Raw genomic sequence first — 16,817 nt, 5'->3', positions numbered from 1 at the left:
TTTTTTTTGAGACATGGAAGGATACTATTACATCCTTAATAGTGCTTACCACGTATGATGTCACAGCACTTTGTATTTTGCAAAGATGTTTATAACAATCTCTCTTTTGGGAAAAAGAACCTGCCACTCAGATTAAGAAAAGGGATTTAGTTGTACACTTCTAAATCTGGTAGTTCCTATGACTGTTTTTGACCAAGACAATGTAGCAGAAGTAATAATGCTGGCTGTGTGTGTGTAACTCTGATTGGTCTGGTGATTTTTTTTTTTTTTTTAATTCCTGACTTCTTGGATGCTACCTGCTATGTAAGAAATGCCAATACTTTGAGACCTCTCTATGTGACAAAAAGCTCACGCTACACGGGGAGAGACTCGGAAGGATGCGGCTTTGTGTGGGGACAGAAAGAAGCCAAAGAGAACTGACACATAAGACATCCAGTGAACAAGCTAATTTGAAAGCAGATCTTCCAGCCTCAATAGCATAAATGAAGCCATGTAATTTGGAGATGAATCGTGTCGGTAACTCTTTTCAGAATTCCTGACTCATGGAATTGTGAGTAAAATAAAATGGTTGTTTCAGATCAGTAAGTTTTATAGTAGTTTGTTACAGGCAGAGAATAGAAAGAATTGCGACACTATGTTGGAAATCCAGCTAAATAAAATAGATATTTTCCTCGCCCAAAGGCACTGATAGTTCCATGGTGAAGACAAATAATTAAATGCGCAAAGGCAATGAAGTATTAGCAAAAATAGATCACAGAGGATGCTGAGGGTGTTGTGAGAAAACACAGGACTAACTTCTATCTCAGAGTCTGGACAGCAGGGAGAGTCTATAAAAAGTATTTGGCATTTCATCTTGAACCTCAAGGAGATGTAATGCCAACTCCAAAAAAGAGAGAGGATAATTGTGTTCCAGGAAGATGGGATGGGAAAGGACTTCAAGGTAGATGAGAACATTGATCATTCCAGGAACTGGAAGAAATGTGGAGTGAAGGGAACAAGAACAGTGAGGAGAGGAACAGCAATAATAAGGATGGGGAGGCTCACGGGGTCACTTCACAAAGGCCTTGCTGGCTGCATTAAGGCAGCTTGCCTCTAGTCCAAGGGAAATGGGAAGCCAAGGAGAAATTTTAAGCCATGGAGAGTTGATCATAGTTACATTTGAGAAAAATGCCTCTTTCGTCTGCAGCAGGGAGATTATATTGGTGAAGGGCCAAGGCTAAAGGCAACAAGACCACTTACGGGCCATCACAGTAATATCCGCAAGGGAAAATGGCTGTCGGAAGTAGCAAAGTGCCTTTAGGGCTAGAGATACGTGCATCACTCTGAGTGATATTTATGCCGTGACACTGCAGGAATGAGTACATGGATATATGGATCTGAAGCTCTAGAATGAAATCTGTGGAGAAACAGCTATCTATAATGAGTACATCATTAGGGGAGTGGCGGGATGCTGTGAACCGTAAGTCATCTACTGAGTGGGCAGGCATCTGACTAGGTCAGGGGCTTGGGCAGAGCCTGCACTCCAGGACTTAGCTAGAAATGGGGAATAAGAGCATTGGCCATGGTACCAAAAAGGTAGACATAATCTAAATGGACTACGCATATATTAACATGAGTGTCTAAATAAAAAACATGTTGACATGGGAAAGACACTGTTCAGTGAAAAGAGTATTTTATAAAATGAATATTGGTGTTATACATTTTAAGCAATGAGAGTAGAGGCAGAGATGGAGGACTGACAATATTTTTATTGAGGCCTGAACAGTAATTACTTCTAACCACATAAATCATTGTTACTTGTATATTTTTATTTCAGCCCTATTTTCAAAAATTTCCTTAGGCAAAAAAATATAGAATCCTCTCTCATCATAAAGAGAAGTGACATTTTCTTGTTTAATGAGCTTTTATCTACTTCTTATAGTGTCCAGAATTATCTTCAGAAAAAATCCTGGGTGTAATATTCTTAATGTCTTTATACACTGAAATTATACCTTTTTAAAAAAGTGAAGTAAAAATAAACAGATTTTAGATGTAGGTACACCATGTACTTCTCACTTAACACATATCATAATAAGTTCAAAAAGGTCCACTCCACATTCACTGGTAGTGTCTGATTCCACTCATCAAAAACAATTGCTGAAGAAAGCTTTGTAGAACTCATCAGTGAGAATCATTCATGAAAGAACTTTTAATTTAAGTAGAGAAACAGAGATGCAAGAAACAAATGTCAATGCAACATAAAAACGATTAGCATGGCAGGAGAGCTATGAACAGACCATTGTAAAAAAATAAAGAAAAGATTTGGCTGATCCCTTCCAGGTCACCAGAAGAAAGAATCACGAGGGCCTGGAAAGTTGAGAGGATGTCAGACGATCAAAGAAACAGCATGTGCACCCCACATGTGCTCAAGACCCCGAGCAAGCTGGGAATCGGGTGTGGTCAAGCGAGGAGGAGGCGAGGTGCTTCTCCTGTGAGCTCTGGAACATTGCTCCAAGGCCAGACTGCTACACTGCTGACCTGGAAGTCAGTAAGTTTAAGACAAAGTCAAGGAATTTCAAACAGACTAATTAGAAATGCGCATAAGTGGAGGGATTAAGAGGGGAAAAGTAAGCAAAGGGAAAAGGGTTGTAAATGCCTTTGAATGCTGGGCTAAGGAGTAAGACTTTGAATGGGTGCAACAATACCACTCATTCCATATAAAGAAGGGTAATATGGAGATTGGACAGAAATGGGAAGAGAGAGGAAAACTGAAGATCAGTTCAAGGATATGACAGTATTTCAACAGATAGGGACCAAGGGTCTACTGTACCAGCTGTAGGAACAGAAACCAAGAAAGTCAGGAGAGATTTTGGAATTAGAACTGAAAGGACTTGGTGAATTACTTAACTTGGGGAAAGGTAGGGATACAATAGAGGAAAGTAAGTACCTGGAGAATTAACCTGAGTTCCAAATGATGACTGATTATGCCTATACCCTTGACTATTTTATTTTTTAACATGTTGGCTAAATAAATAAAGATTGATGATTAGTTAACAAAACTATTCAAGAAAGGAGGAGAAAGGAAGGTAGGTTGGTGGGTCAAACGCAAGGTCAAATTATTTGATTTTGGATATATCTACGTGAAATTGTCCAGTGGTGGTCTGGGTAAAAGGCTCAGCTAGGTAAAGGAATTTGAAAGTTGTCAGAGTATAAGTAATAGCTGGACTAAGAGATGGGGTGAGAACATACGAATGAAACAAAAGGAAATAAATTCTTGCTGAATATCAATCTGCTTTAGGTTCTTTATTTACAGTCTCTGGTTTGATTCTCCAATTTACAAAATTGCTATCACCACAGCAAGTGTAAGTATAATTAAGACAGAAAAGCCTTTAGCTTGACCATTGGGAGGTTATCTTTCATGGACTGATGGACGTAAACTTAGTATAAAGAGCAATGCAGTGGACTGAGGCTTGTGAAATAATAGGGAATACAGAAATGGTTAAGCAGGAAGAAAGAAGGAGAGCGTCATAAGTAGAAGGGGGTAAGAAAGTTCTAAAAGTCTGATTAACAGTGAGGGGACAAAAGACTGACTAAAGAGAAAGAGGCTGGAAAGGCAAGATAAGAAAACTGTTTTTTTTTTTTTTTAATTATTTTTGAGAAAGGCACAGACGATGGCAGAAGGAACACAAGAGGTGTGTTGAAAAGAAGATAGAGAGTCCAGCTTATAACAAGAGGGGACGGGTGAGGAAATGGATAATCTAGGAGAATGCTGAGGTATCTCAGAGCTTATAGGCTGGCAGCCTCCCATTTGTCCAAATCAGATTAGCAAAGATGTTCTGTGACCTTTACAGGGAAAAGAGATGTGTTATTTTGAGTCTTCATTGTTCTGTGCATTGATAATATTAAATTTAAATGTATGGCAAGTCAACTTCTTCCTTGTGGAAACGGGTTTTACAGAATATGTAATTGGACTTTGGTGGTGACCTCTTACTGGTAATACTACAAAGTGTTTTTGATCTACAGAATTCAAGCAGCATAACCAAAATTTTGTTATTCATTCAAGAACATGAAGGGAAATCTAAGCAAATAACATACTCAGTTACAAATGATATTAGGGACATAGAGTGACAATGCAGGTTATGTTAAAAAATCTAAGATACACACATACACCTATACATGCAAATGACATAAATTATTAAATATCTTGGACAAAAGGACTCTCGCCAAATATCTCAACCAAAATAAAGGTAGCTGTGGTCAATATAAAGTGAATATACCAAGCTCAGTCTTCTGCAACATTATTGCTATAAGGAAACAAACTGTGCGGATTTAATTATAAAACACAGGAGAAAATTTATTTTTCACCCACCAAAGAAGTGACCTACTGATGTAAAAGCAGAAGTGAAGTACAAACACATCCATCATCAATAAAAAGTTTCAAGATTAGCAGCCCATCTATTTGCTACAAGAACAAGATCTCCATGTGCTTCTGAATGCAATTATCATAAGTGGGTGCGAATTAATGCATGTTATTTTATGGTTGCAAGTTCACTGTGATCAATTCATCTCATGTGCTGACCAATAATATTACTTGATATGCTAATTACCGAGGCTTACAGTGTGATTATCCTGGAAAAAGAAAACTCATGAGACATGAAAATAAGTATTCTGTAAATGTCATTTAGGAGTAGAAAATGTTTGTCGGTCAAAGAAGGCTCGTGACCTCGTACCTCCTGTCTGGCTGGTGCGGCAGGTGTCCCATCTCCTCCGGGCAGTCCTGCAACATGGGCTGCAGCTCTTCCTGGGGAGAGGGGGTGAGAGTGGCAGTGGACTGATGGCTGTAGGAGACGGCAGCTGGGGAAGAAGCTGCTCCCCGCACAGGGGGAGTGGGGCCCCGCTCATCTTCTTCCTCTTCCAGTTCATCTTGTTGCAGATACATCCTTGCTGGTGGCACAGGACATGCCATTTCCTGGTCATAGCTAAAACAGGTTATAAGGACACTGAGTGTAACATTTGTATGGTCCGTGGAATACCAGCTTTGAAGTGTTTTTCAAACCTGAATGTTCTGGGCCACTTTTGAAAGATTTTGTTAAAAAATTAGTTCACTATTAGTTGTTAAATATGAAGTTTTCTTTCTGTGGATTACAACTTATGCATGTGTATGATAGGCTCTGAAACACCTTGCAATAAAGAAATCTATTTAACATTGTTTAACTTAGTGTTTCCCAAATGTGTTTGATATATTCTAATTCTCCAACTGAATGGAAGTATGACTTTAGGATGGCCTGATACATTATCCAAGGATCATTTGCCTAACTCTGAGCAAAATTACTCTTGAAAATATTTTTGTTACTCTTAATATACTAGAGATCAACTTATTTGGTTCCAGATAGCCTACTTTCCCTCTGATAGTATACTAGATTTCTATTTCTGCAGTTAAACACAACATGAAATAGTTGGCTTGCATTTCGGATGGTGGATGAAAAAAAACAAATAAGACAACCAATATAATAGCCTGTGCTATAAATACATATCTAGAAGCTCCTCATGGATCTGGACACAGTCAAGTTCTTTCTTTTCTCCTATACATGGCATAGAGTTATCAATTGGCATAGCGACGACTTAATGCATTTTATAAATTCTGTTCTCCTTACGCATCCCTGGCCCTCTCATTCATTCACTACCCCCTGCCTTGTTTACATGAACTCAGGAACTATAATATTTGTTATAACTTCTTTTACTTCATTAATCTCACCATCTTCTTTTTGACACTTCTCCCTATATACACAATATAGGAACTGCAATAGAGCATAGCAATTTGCTCACTCTTCCAAACCAGAAACTTTGTCATATTACTGACTTCCTTGTCTTCCATTTCCAACTGTTGCCCAGTTTGTTTCTATTTTATATATATTCCCGACAACCTAGTCCTTTTTTTTTTTTAACACACAAATCTGTTCTTGGTGCTACTCCAAAAACCTTTTAATTAATTTCTGACTTCAGTCACCCTTTCATGCTCCAGTCACATATTTATTCCAACATTATTATAGTGCACATCACTCTCAGGCCACTCATTTGCTGCAAAGTAATAAATGGCTCTCTAATTGCCTTGAGAATAAAATATAAATGTCTAAACAAGACATTCTCTGTCTGTGTAAACTGACTTATGCTTGCCTTCCCAGCTTCCTCTCACTGCCGGCCATGTGTTTCATTTAGTTCTCCAGGAGTCTGTATCTGTGTGGTCCTCATATCCATAAAACCCTTTCCCTTGGTTGAGGACTTCTTATTTGCCAAGATCAAGAACAAAAGTCAGCAGACCAGGAAGTTTTATTCTTCCCAGTTCAAATAAGTTTTTTCTTCTGCAGCTTAATTGTCTCTTCTGTTTACATTTTTAAAAAACTATACCCACTAATTTTATTTCGGGCCCTTTGTGGTGGGTTAAAATGTCAATAAATATTATTATAGGCTAGCTAGAAAAATAAATTTTAAAAATAGTCAACCCTCATCATTTGCAGATGCTATTTTTGCAAAATCACCTACTCAAATGAGTATATGGAAGGTATATAATGTAAAAGTATAGCTATGTGCCACATAACAACACTTCAGTCAGTCCCCTAAGTCCAATTGCCTAATTAGGTTATTTATCATGACACAGTAGGTGTTAGCTGGTAGCAGGTTCATGTATCTTGTGTTTAGTATATTTCTTGATAGCATCATTTTCCTGGGTGCTTGATTTAGTCAGGTGTTGCTTTGTTCATTATGACTCATAAGCCTACCAAATCAACTGTCAAAGTTGCGTGTGCATAGGTAAACTCACCTAATGACATTTTTCTCAGGATGTGTCCTGATTTCTATGTGATGCCTAAATATATATGTGATTAACATCATAGCACATGTATGTCACACACACTCATATGAACATACACTTGAAAACATATCATAATTCTTAGTTTCATGACTCTTATTTTGACTCTTAGAAACTGCCAAGGTATACCTGCCTTTTCATGGAAGTGTGGAGAAGGATATGTAAGTTCTGATGATCGATCAGTATTTTGTCAGAGTCCAAGTTCATGGAACTTAGGAATGAGACTCCCTGTGGTGACTAGTTTAATGATCCTTAATATGGGTCTATAGTATCATATTATTGCACTTATATTAGCTCTGAAATTCCCCTTACCTTTCATCTACAGAAAGACTGTACTCTTCACTGTTGCTGTGAGGAGGAGGATGGGCCGGGGGAGGCGGAAGCAGATCTGCCCAGTTCATGCCACCCTGCTTTGGAACTTTGGGTGTCCGTGCCCCTTTCTTGTGCCCTTGACTCCCTTAAAAGAAATAAAATGCAAAACTTTATTTTTGAGCCCTAGAATGTTTTTATTACCCACATGTGTACAGAGTTAAAAACTTTTATGTATTAATTTTAAGAACTACGTACAATAGAAAATACAAAGTATTGCCAGGCTGACTTGCAAAATAAATAGCAAAAAAGCAATAAAACCATAAATGAGTTTTTCAAGTCCTATCATTAATAGTGATCTTCTTACAGCAATTAATTGCATTATGGATTATCATCTAAAACAAATGAGCTGCAGACATATTTTCTGAAGTGTCTTTCTGTTATTTAATTGCTGGAACCTAAAATACAATATGATACAGATACGATCTATTAGAGTTCCACTGTAGCATTAAATCACTGAATATATATAATTTGTACTTGTCCATTGAAATGTTTTAGGCACAATAAAATTACTAGTTTTCATCAGAAAGGCAGGTGCAGATGAAAATAATTGCTGGAAGAACTAATATAACTAACAACAAAAGAAACAGAAAAAAAATGATTTTTAGAAAGAGACAGAAGTGTTTTTAGCCACAGTTTTCATAAAATTATGGCTTATAGTAAAACTATGTTGCTTGAATATTCTTAGTTTAAAATAGCCTAATTATCCAACTACCACACTGTTCTGATTTTATATTTGACAAATACTTTAAACATAGGAAACTGTACATTTTAGAGAATTCATTTTCAAATAACTTTGAGAACATGTATCTAAAGAAGTGTGAATCTGTACCTCTGAATCATACCTCAATAAAAAAAATAATAATACAATAAAAAAAGAGAAAAAAGATATATGGGGATGAAGTAGTTTTATCTCCCCATCTCCCCAAATGACACCTCTTAGATACCTTTGTAAATTATAGAAAATGAGTCTATAATTATTTTTCTTATATGATCCTTGATTTATCTTGGTCATTTTTCAACCTCTCTGAAAAAAGATCCAAGTTACATGGTCCATGAAACAGGTCTTAGTACATTCAATGAGCCTTCTATTTTGAAGTCACTTGGGGGATATTCAGTCAAATGACAGTGTTTATGAGGCCAGATGTTCTTGCACTGCAAGAACAGGCTGTTATTAACAAAATATGACAGTAGGCCTCTGCATGTGCACCTCCTTTCTCTCCCCCCACCCCATTCATTTGTCTCGTGTTCTAATAGCTGTGCAGGTATCTGGAGTTTCTCTCCGCAGTACCTGCCTCTTAATACCCTGACATCCACCTCACTGGAACAACTCCATCCCTCCTGTGGCCTCACTCTCTCCTGAACCTCATTTACTTGTTTCAAGTTTTCCCCTATTTACTACCAGACTTTACATCTTTGTATATGTCTCCTAAATATTCACATAATACCAAATAATAAAAAGCATCCAAATCTAGGTATCAAATCTAAGGGAGAGAGGAAGTCAATTTTATATTAATAACTAGAATCATATTTTCCCAGCACGATATGATTTTCTCTCTAGATGGCCAAGAATTCAAAGATCAAATGCCATGAGATATCAAATATATTTCATGTACACTTTCCATTCTGAAAAGAAATACATTCTAAAAAAATACAAGTATTTAATAACATTTTAACTTTTAATTGTTAAAAATATCAAATAACAGATAGTAGAATAAAAGTGGACCTAAAAAGATAAAAAAGCAGAGTAATAAATTTAATGTAGTACATATATTGATTTATAATGATGCACACCTGAAATGTACCTAACATTATATCACAATTTATTCAGTTACAAAGGAGAGAAAACATAAAATAAAAAGGTAAAGAGTTATTTCTAAGTGCCTTTAATCAAACAGGTTCAGTTTCAATCAGTGTTGGCCTACAGGCTAGAAATGCTGCTTCACCAAATCTCAGTCAAGGGAATGGTAAGATTCAAGCATCATGTTCATTACAGAAGAGGGGTAGAGAACAGGGTTCAAAGTCCCTCGCAACAGCTTTAATTCAGTTGGTGCAAGATGATTTCTACCCTTTCTTGGGAAATACACTAGGTTCAGATCAATCGGTTTTGTTCTCATTGTGCTGTGACTTGCCACATGTTAGTTCTAATAATGAAATGCCTTTAATTAGAAAAACAGGACTTAAGTACCAGCAAGCTCCCATCTGTAACCCCTATCAAGAAAACAGCTGGCAAACAGCTGCAACAGCATGAAGACCACAGGGAAGGGGCTTCCATGTGGCTTCTGAGGCACTTACAGACTTAATTTGGGAGGCTGCTTTCTGAGGTATTAGAGAAGCACTAAGTGACAGTAGAGAGATGCACAAACTAAGGCAGTCTCCTACGTCTTGTAGCTTAATGGTATTCTCTGTTAGGCTTTTGATTGTGCTCAAGCTTACTCACATTTTATGTGTTGTTATAGACTTGGTTCAAGTAGGAACATATTTATTACATTAATTATATGTAGTAAGTTTTCAGGCAATATTTTTAAATGGATTTTGACTAAAAGAAATAAGAAAAATTTCAACTGCCTTCAAAGATTAAGTCCACCCGTCTGGCTTTACAAAAGCTCATTAACATGAAGAAAAAACAGGATCCTCAATCTTTTTTAACTAACTAGAACATAATAAAATGGTTTAATGAGTGCATACTTCTCAACTTGCAGAGAAAATATGCATGCCTACCTAATACTAATGTGACCAGAAGTGCCACAGGCCTACATCAGCTCATTAACATTCAATGGGTGATCTTAGAATGTGACATCTTTTTAAAGAGAGGATGACTTTCTCTGGTTCCCTGTACTTACCTGATGTACTACTGCCACGGTCTGAACTGTTATATGATCCTCCTGTATTCTGGTCGTATGACTGGTTGTATGGAATAGTTGGAGGAATTGTGTCATTTGCTCGATAATCTAGAAATTTCGGATCGAAAAAAAAATGAAACATTTATTTTCTCTTTGATGCCTCAAACATTTACCATCAATGAGACTTTTAAGCCACCATGTTGTTCGCTTGCTAAGACATACACACACATTTCAGGAGGAAAAATTGAAAAAAGACCAAGACCTTTATATATGTTTCCCCTAAAATTTATAAAATAGAAATTATTTGCATCATCTCATTTACATAGATCAGACTAAACATAGGTGTGAGTGAATCATATGACAGACTAACTCTTCAAGAGATCTATGAATCATCTAAGGTAGAAATCAAATTTGCCTGACTTAAATTTTTAAATGCAGCTCCAAAATATTTTAACAATAAGAAATCAGGAAAACCTGTCTGCTAGTCATAAAATAACACATTAATTTAAAACTGAAACTTGTTGGTGAGATTATATCTAGTAAGACATACATATGTTAACAAAAACAAAGTATCTCAATCTGCTATGGAAATGTTTCTGCTTACTTAGGCAACTGTGAAAATCCAAATGATAAACTCATCACTGGAATGTACTGAGTAATAATTTGTCAGTGTAGTTGCATTCCAGGGTCTTTATTATAGTTTGACATACCAAGTCTGTTTACAAGGAGTATAAACAATTAATCAGGGTTCTGAAATATTTGTACAGAGAACTGTCACAGTTTTCCAAAGCTCACAGTAGAGTCAAATCTTATAGAGAAGCAATGTAACAATAGCTTGAATCCTCACTTTAAACTCTGATTGTAGAAACATTCCTAGTCATCTTCGTCATGAGTTAATTCAAGTCCTAATAAGTATTGAATTAAGTTACAATATCAATCGTTTTCAAAACTTGAAGTAAAGCTAGATGCACGTATTAATAAATTAAAATAGATAATACTAACACAATCAAATATAATGTTTGAACACATCTGTTTTCTAATCTACAAATGCTATGTTTTATTTTTGAAAATAAAAAGTTGTAACTGAAACCTAAAGAAAATCTGTCTCCAATTATTTATACTAAAATGCATCCTGTACAACTACACTTGCACAGAAATGCCCCCGATCTATTCCAATTAGAGCAATTACTGTTCTCCTACAGGTATAACTTTGCAAATCATTATTAAAGCAGTAGCCTGAAGAACTACAAAGAAATCAAATACCTATCTCTTCCAACTCACACATATTACAATAGAGAAACATTCCCCTTAGGCCATAAAATACTATTCTGCTGCTATAAGTTAGCACTAAACTCAATTTATTTTAGGTTCTATCTTGACAGACTTCAATCAGGTCAACTAAAGAAATGTAGGTTCTAAAGTCATACATTGCAACAGTCTTAGCAAGCACATGAGTTAGGAGAAATACCAAAATTGAACCACTTTTCTGGTCCAAAGTTAATTTAATTATTTTCCTGCAGCTTGATCTAAAATGCCTTTCGTTCACATGACCATGTAGAAGCAATTATCTTCCATTCTTGAGTGGAAAGAAGGGATAGTCTATTTATTTTAAATGTGAGGTATTGTGATGGTTGTACATCTGCCTTATGAATAAAAGATTGTCTGTCCTAAGCAATCCCTCACCTACGATTAAATTTAAATTAATCTCAGAACCATTTGAAAATACTTATATATTATTATAAAATCAATTTTCCAAGGCTATTGTTGTGCTAATTAACTCTTTGACACTGGAAATTTTGAAACCAAAGAAATAAGAAGACCTGAGGAACAAAAGATTTTACTTGCTAGTTCTGGGCCAGTTTTCATATCCAGTGCTGAGGGTTGTCATATCGGTACAGAAGAGGATGGGAATAAAGCTAAAGCTCTTTACCTTTGTTTAATTTGTTTTGCTCCATGATGTTATACTGAATTGGGGCCACTTCTTGTTTCTGCTGTCCGGGTGGTTTCCAGTGCTTCTCGCTGGAGTCCCCACTGCCATTGTTCATGTTGTTGCTGAGGTTAGACTGGATAAGCTGGGTAGTGGCGTAAGGGGTAGGTTGCCCTGATGGATTGACAAAACGCCCATCCTTCAGATTTGGGCTATTGAAGGTTTTCATCTCATTGATTTTGTTACTAAGATCCACATCACCATAAATAGTTGACTCAGGGAGCATCAGATTTGTTTGTTTGTTATCCAGTTGGTTGTTATAATTTGCTATACAATCAGCTATGTGCAATGAAGAGGAAAAGGAAAAAATCATTCTGCATGGTTATTCGTTTCAATTCCATTGTAAGTAGTTTTGTGAATCATGGTAAAATTGTTATGTAAAGTCAAATGGGCTTAAGCAAGATCGATAAAAAGATCAAGTCTACATATGTATTTCTAATGAAAGCCAATTATAAATTGAGGAACTAAGAGAGGACATATAAAATTTATATACAGACTAAATAATTTTGAAATTCTACTACAGCTATGCACTATGTAATTCATTCAATTTAAGATAATTTCCCTTCAACAACCCCTTTATTAGGAATTCCACAGAAATAATACATATGAGTACATATTTATGCCTGTATTATATTTTCTAGTTTTATGTGATTAAACTAGTTGAAGCTACCTATGGGCTGTTGAAACAAAAGAAGAAACCATGTAAGCTGAAAATCCAGAAAAAGGAAAAAATCTGTGTCCTTATATTAAAGAACTTTAGATATCTGTACTTTGTAAGATAGATCTATTTGAAAGATAGGAGGATTGGAGGCAAAATGATAGTAAATAGCACTCAGCATTTTATTTGTTTATTCCTTGGTCATGGAGGGTCGACATTATTAGGGAAGGACTTGTATAATTATTTTGTCTTGGTTTTATAATGGCACCTCAAGAAGTATAAAATGACAAAAATATGAAACATAGTATCAGAGTGATTTACTTAAATAAAGCCTGAAATAATATTTAGCATGCCTATTGTCTCCATTTCTAATTTCCCTTTCATTGAAATAGTTGAGAACAACTAACTGATGCCTATAAAAATATTTAAAGCCTATAAGTAAAAACATTAAAACCTTAGGAGGAACTAAAATTATAACTGAAAAACATTTTAAATAAAAAATTAGTCAAGCTAAAAATGATAGATATCATTTTAATATATGGCTCATAGTGGGACCAATGGAATAGGTCAACATACAAATTGTTTTTCAACTAGATAGATTAAAATGATAAATTAACAGGTTTCTAATAATATGTGAATATGAACATAATTACGATGCATCTGGCTTTCAGTAATCCTTATTTTAATTTACAGGTGCTAAATTTCAATAGTGGTTGGGATATATTGTCAAAGACAATCTAGATTTGGGAATATTTTTCTTCACCATCCTCTCTATATGAGTGCTATCCAATGAGACTTTTTGAGGTCAAGGACATGTGCTACACTGGACTGTTCAGCACAGCAGCCACTAGTCATATGTGACTACTGAACATTGAAATTTGGCTGGTAAAGATGAGAAACTGATTTAAGTTTCCCTTCATATTTTAAAATATTACAACAACAAACATTTACTTTGACTAATTTAAATTCAAGTAGCCATCTCTAGCCAGAGGCTATCATATTGGACAAAACTGTTCTATGTTTTATTTAAATGGGTATCGCCATTTTTCCTCTCCAAAGGGTTCAGCATAGTTTTCCTTTCATTCATAATTATCTGAGCACCTATGTGTCCGGCAATTTAGAATATGGGTCATGAAGATCATGGTCATATGACTATGTCATATCCATATCCAGTAGTTGCAGAACTTTTTTATGGATAGATCTGTAGTCTATGGCTTATTCTTTAGAATACAGTTTATTTGTTTGTTTGTTTTTAATTTAAACGCCATCTTCTATTTCCCTTTTCCTTAATTCCATAGGTCATTTTAATTCCAGATATATCTTTTGATTCTTTAAAATTCTTTAACATGATGATTCTTTAAAATTTTCTGTGCTGTAAATATTGAGGATTTTTATTAATTTTGTTAAATATTCTTTGTAAAAAATTATTGCAATTTTCTATTGATTTCCTTTAATATTGCTTATTCTCTATCCATATTTTACTATAATTTTTCAGAATGAAATTTTAACAACACAAATATACTCCCTCATATTTTTGAGCCAGAATATTATGTTGCAAAATAAATGGAAGCATACACACCTGCAAAAGACACATTATTTCTTATATACTCAGGAATTAATTTTATCCTATGAAAGCTGATCTTAAATTTTACTCAAATTGTCATTTAAACGATTTTGCCATTGCTATTAAACATTTTTGTAATCACTGCTCTTGCTATAAAATTTTTGTTTCACTCTACTGATTATTTAAACTTTTGAACTCGTTTCCTCTGTAAATTTTGAAAATAAACATAGGCACAATTTACAGCTATATGCTTTGTTACAAAGATGAATACTCTCACAGAATTTACTTATTCTTAATTTGAATTTTATATTCTCTATCCTCACTATAAATGAGTAAACATTTTTTAGTGAAGTGTGGAGATAGGGGGATGGAGAGACTGAGTGAGTCAGCAGAGTTTGCTAAACAGTAGTAAATAACGCATGGAAATACTGAGCAATTCTCCTTTGCAATGCAGAGAGGAGAAGACATGCAGCTCCTGGGGGGGGGGGGTGGGGATGGGGGTGGGGTCGGGTTCTGGCCACATGGTCTGGCCTGTGTCTCTAACCTGGGCGGCTGTAGGTGGTCAGGTTGCTGTCGCTGTTCCCATTGCCTGCTGTGCAGCAATTAATGGAGCAGTCATTGTGGTTGTTGCCAGTATTTGGCCACGTGTCTGCCAGCCAAGGCTGTGTGGCCGGTTCACTTATGTTAAGAAGTCCTGGTCTAAGGAAAAAAAATCATTAAAGCAAATGTTGTATAATTCGCAACTCATATCTTCTATTTAGAATTTAGAATAATATATTTGTTCTCCTTTATTCTTACAAATAATGTGGTGAATTATGCTGCAGGGTAGTATTTTTTCTTTAATTTTACAGTCAAGACAAGTAGAATGTAATGTCCTGAGATGTGCCTGTTTACCGAACCCTAAATTTGAAAAGTGGCAGAATTGTGCAATGTTCTCTCCACCTTCAGTTATAGTGACTAAAAATCAATCATGGAGTCTATATATATATATATATATATATATATATATAGGTATTTAGTTTACATCTCTTCATTTCCCTATCCATCAAAAACTCAGAAGTTTCTTTACTTAGATCATGCATCCTTCATATTAAGTACATTTCCATACAGTCCCTTAAAACCATGTATCAGAAATAATGAATTTGGAATTCTGTGGCATTTTTCAGAAAGGCTCATCCATGTTTTTTTTCAGTGTATAATTCTATAAACTTGTTAACATTGTCCAAAAGTGACAATATAAAATGCCATAAACCCCTACATAAACAATGGAAGACTACTGAATGAAATCTGGTAAAACAAGATGTCCACAACCAAAAATATTAACATTCATGCGTTCTTTGGCACAAGAGATGTTAATCCTCTCTCACTATCCCATCAGAATGCTAGTTATTAATGGGGCTCTGGACCACTAGAGCCAGAGAGCAAACTGGGACCCATGGATGGCATTCCTGACGTCCTTTTTTCAATATTGACTCCATCTGATAAATTAGCAAAAGAGGCGATGATGCATGACGTTCTGTCAGATACACAATAAACAGATTGGTACTATGGATTCTGCAAAGATTTTCTCCATGTTTGCATTTTCTTCTTTACTGTTTGGTAACCACACTTTTCATTTACCTGGGAATCAAAACCCTGATAATTCATTCTCCATGGTTCCCATTCTGATATACAGACAGTGAACCAAAAAGGAAAAAAAAAAAATATATATATATATAATGCAAATGATGTCTATCTGAAGAAAAATTCATTTCAAATTAGTAATATAGATTTATAATTTATAGAACTATATGTATTTCTATATAAACCAAGATATATTATATGTAATATATAATATACATGCATCTATATAATAAATCTTCTCTCTTTCAAGATTGTCCTTTCAATATGTGATACATTGTTCTGTGTTCTTTGCATGCATTAACTCATTTAATTCTCAAAACAACTCTGTGAGATTGTACAATAACATTGCACAATATTATTGTACAGAATAGGAAGCTGAGATGTTTGAGGAAGGTTGAGAAACATGTGCATGTTTCCACAATGTGAGTGACTGACAGAATAAGGATTCAAAACTAAGTCGTCTGGCTCTAGAATCTTCACTCTAATCCAGACGCCATGAACACTGGAGTGCTGAAATTTCCTAAAGCCTTCAAACATTCTTAATAAAATGGAGATGGGGAAAATGTTTGAAGCCTTGACATTCAGAATAAAGCTGTTAAGACTCAGCACACTTACTACTGAAACTGTTGATAAAAACATCCTTTGAAGAGTAGTGTCATTGAATTGTTGAAATTTAAACCATCTAAAAGCAAACTGTAGCAGCTATCTGGTGCCTTTGAAATAGATGTTAGGTATATGGAAATTTTGCATCTACTAATCTTTAGCGTTCCTTATTTGATTTTCTCTTGAAATTAAACCGCATGTATTCACTATAATAGTTATAAAAAATAAATCTCTGTATTTGACACTGTAGAGCTAGTATGGGATATTAGAAGTATGGGTCAATTGGAAACCATAGTTGAATTTATGTGTCAAAAGGAATAGATATT

General features: G+C 35.3%; 1 protein-coding gene across 9 annotated transcripts in view; it reads right to left on the bottom strand.

Moving 5' to 3' along the window:
• ROBO1 (roundabout, axon guidance receptor, homolog 1 (Drosophila)) overlaps positions 1-16,817 on the bottom strand; it is a 939,739-nt gene that overhangs the window by 24,732 nt on the left and 898,190 nt on the right. For 7 of the 9 annotated variants that reach the window (XM_012733040.1, XM_012733050.1, XM_004675291.2 and 4 more), the window contains 5 exons: positions 14,810-14,964; positions 11,987-12,322; positions 10,057-10,164; positions 7,157-7,301; positions 4,710-4,958 (listed from right to left, as the gene is read on the bottom strand). In XM_012733040.1, the coding sequence (XP_012588494.1) occupies positions 4,710-4,958; positions 7,157-7,301; positions 10,057-10,164; positions 11,987-12,322; positions 14,810-14,964 (993 nt within the window). The remainder of the gene's footprint in view (positions 1-4,709; positions 4,959-7,156; positions 7,302-10,056; positions 10,165-11,986; positions 12,323-14,809; positions 14,965-16,817) is intronic. The other 2 variants (XM_012733075.1, XM_004675293.2) reach the window with 1 other exon arrangement.

Source organism: Condylura cristata, unplaced genomic scaffold (genome assembly GCF_000260355.1).
Source record: "Condylura cristata isolate star-nosed mole 26May11 unplaced genomic scaffold, ConCri1.0 scaffold00003, whole genome shotgun sequence".
Taxonomy (NCBI): Eukaryota; Metazoa; Chordata; class Mammalia; order Eulipotyphla; family Talpidae; genus Condylura; species Condylura cristata.
This window is presented reverse-complemented; position numbering and strand designations above follow the sequence as displayed.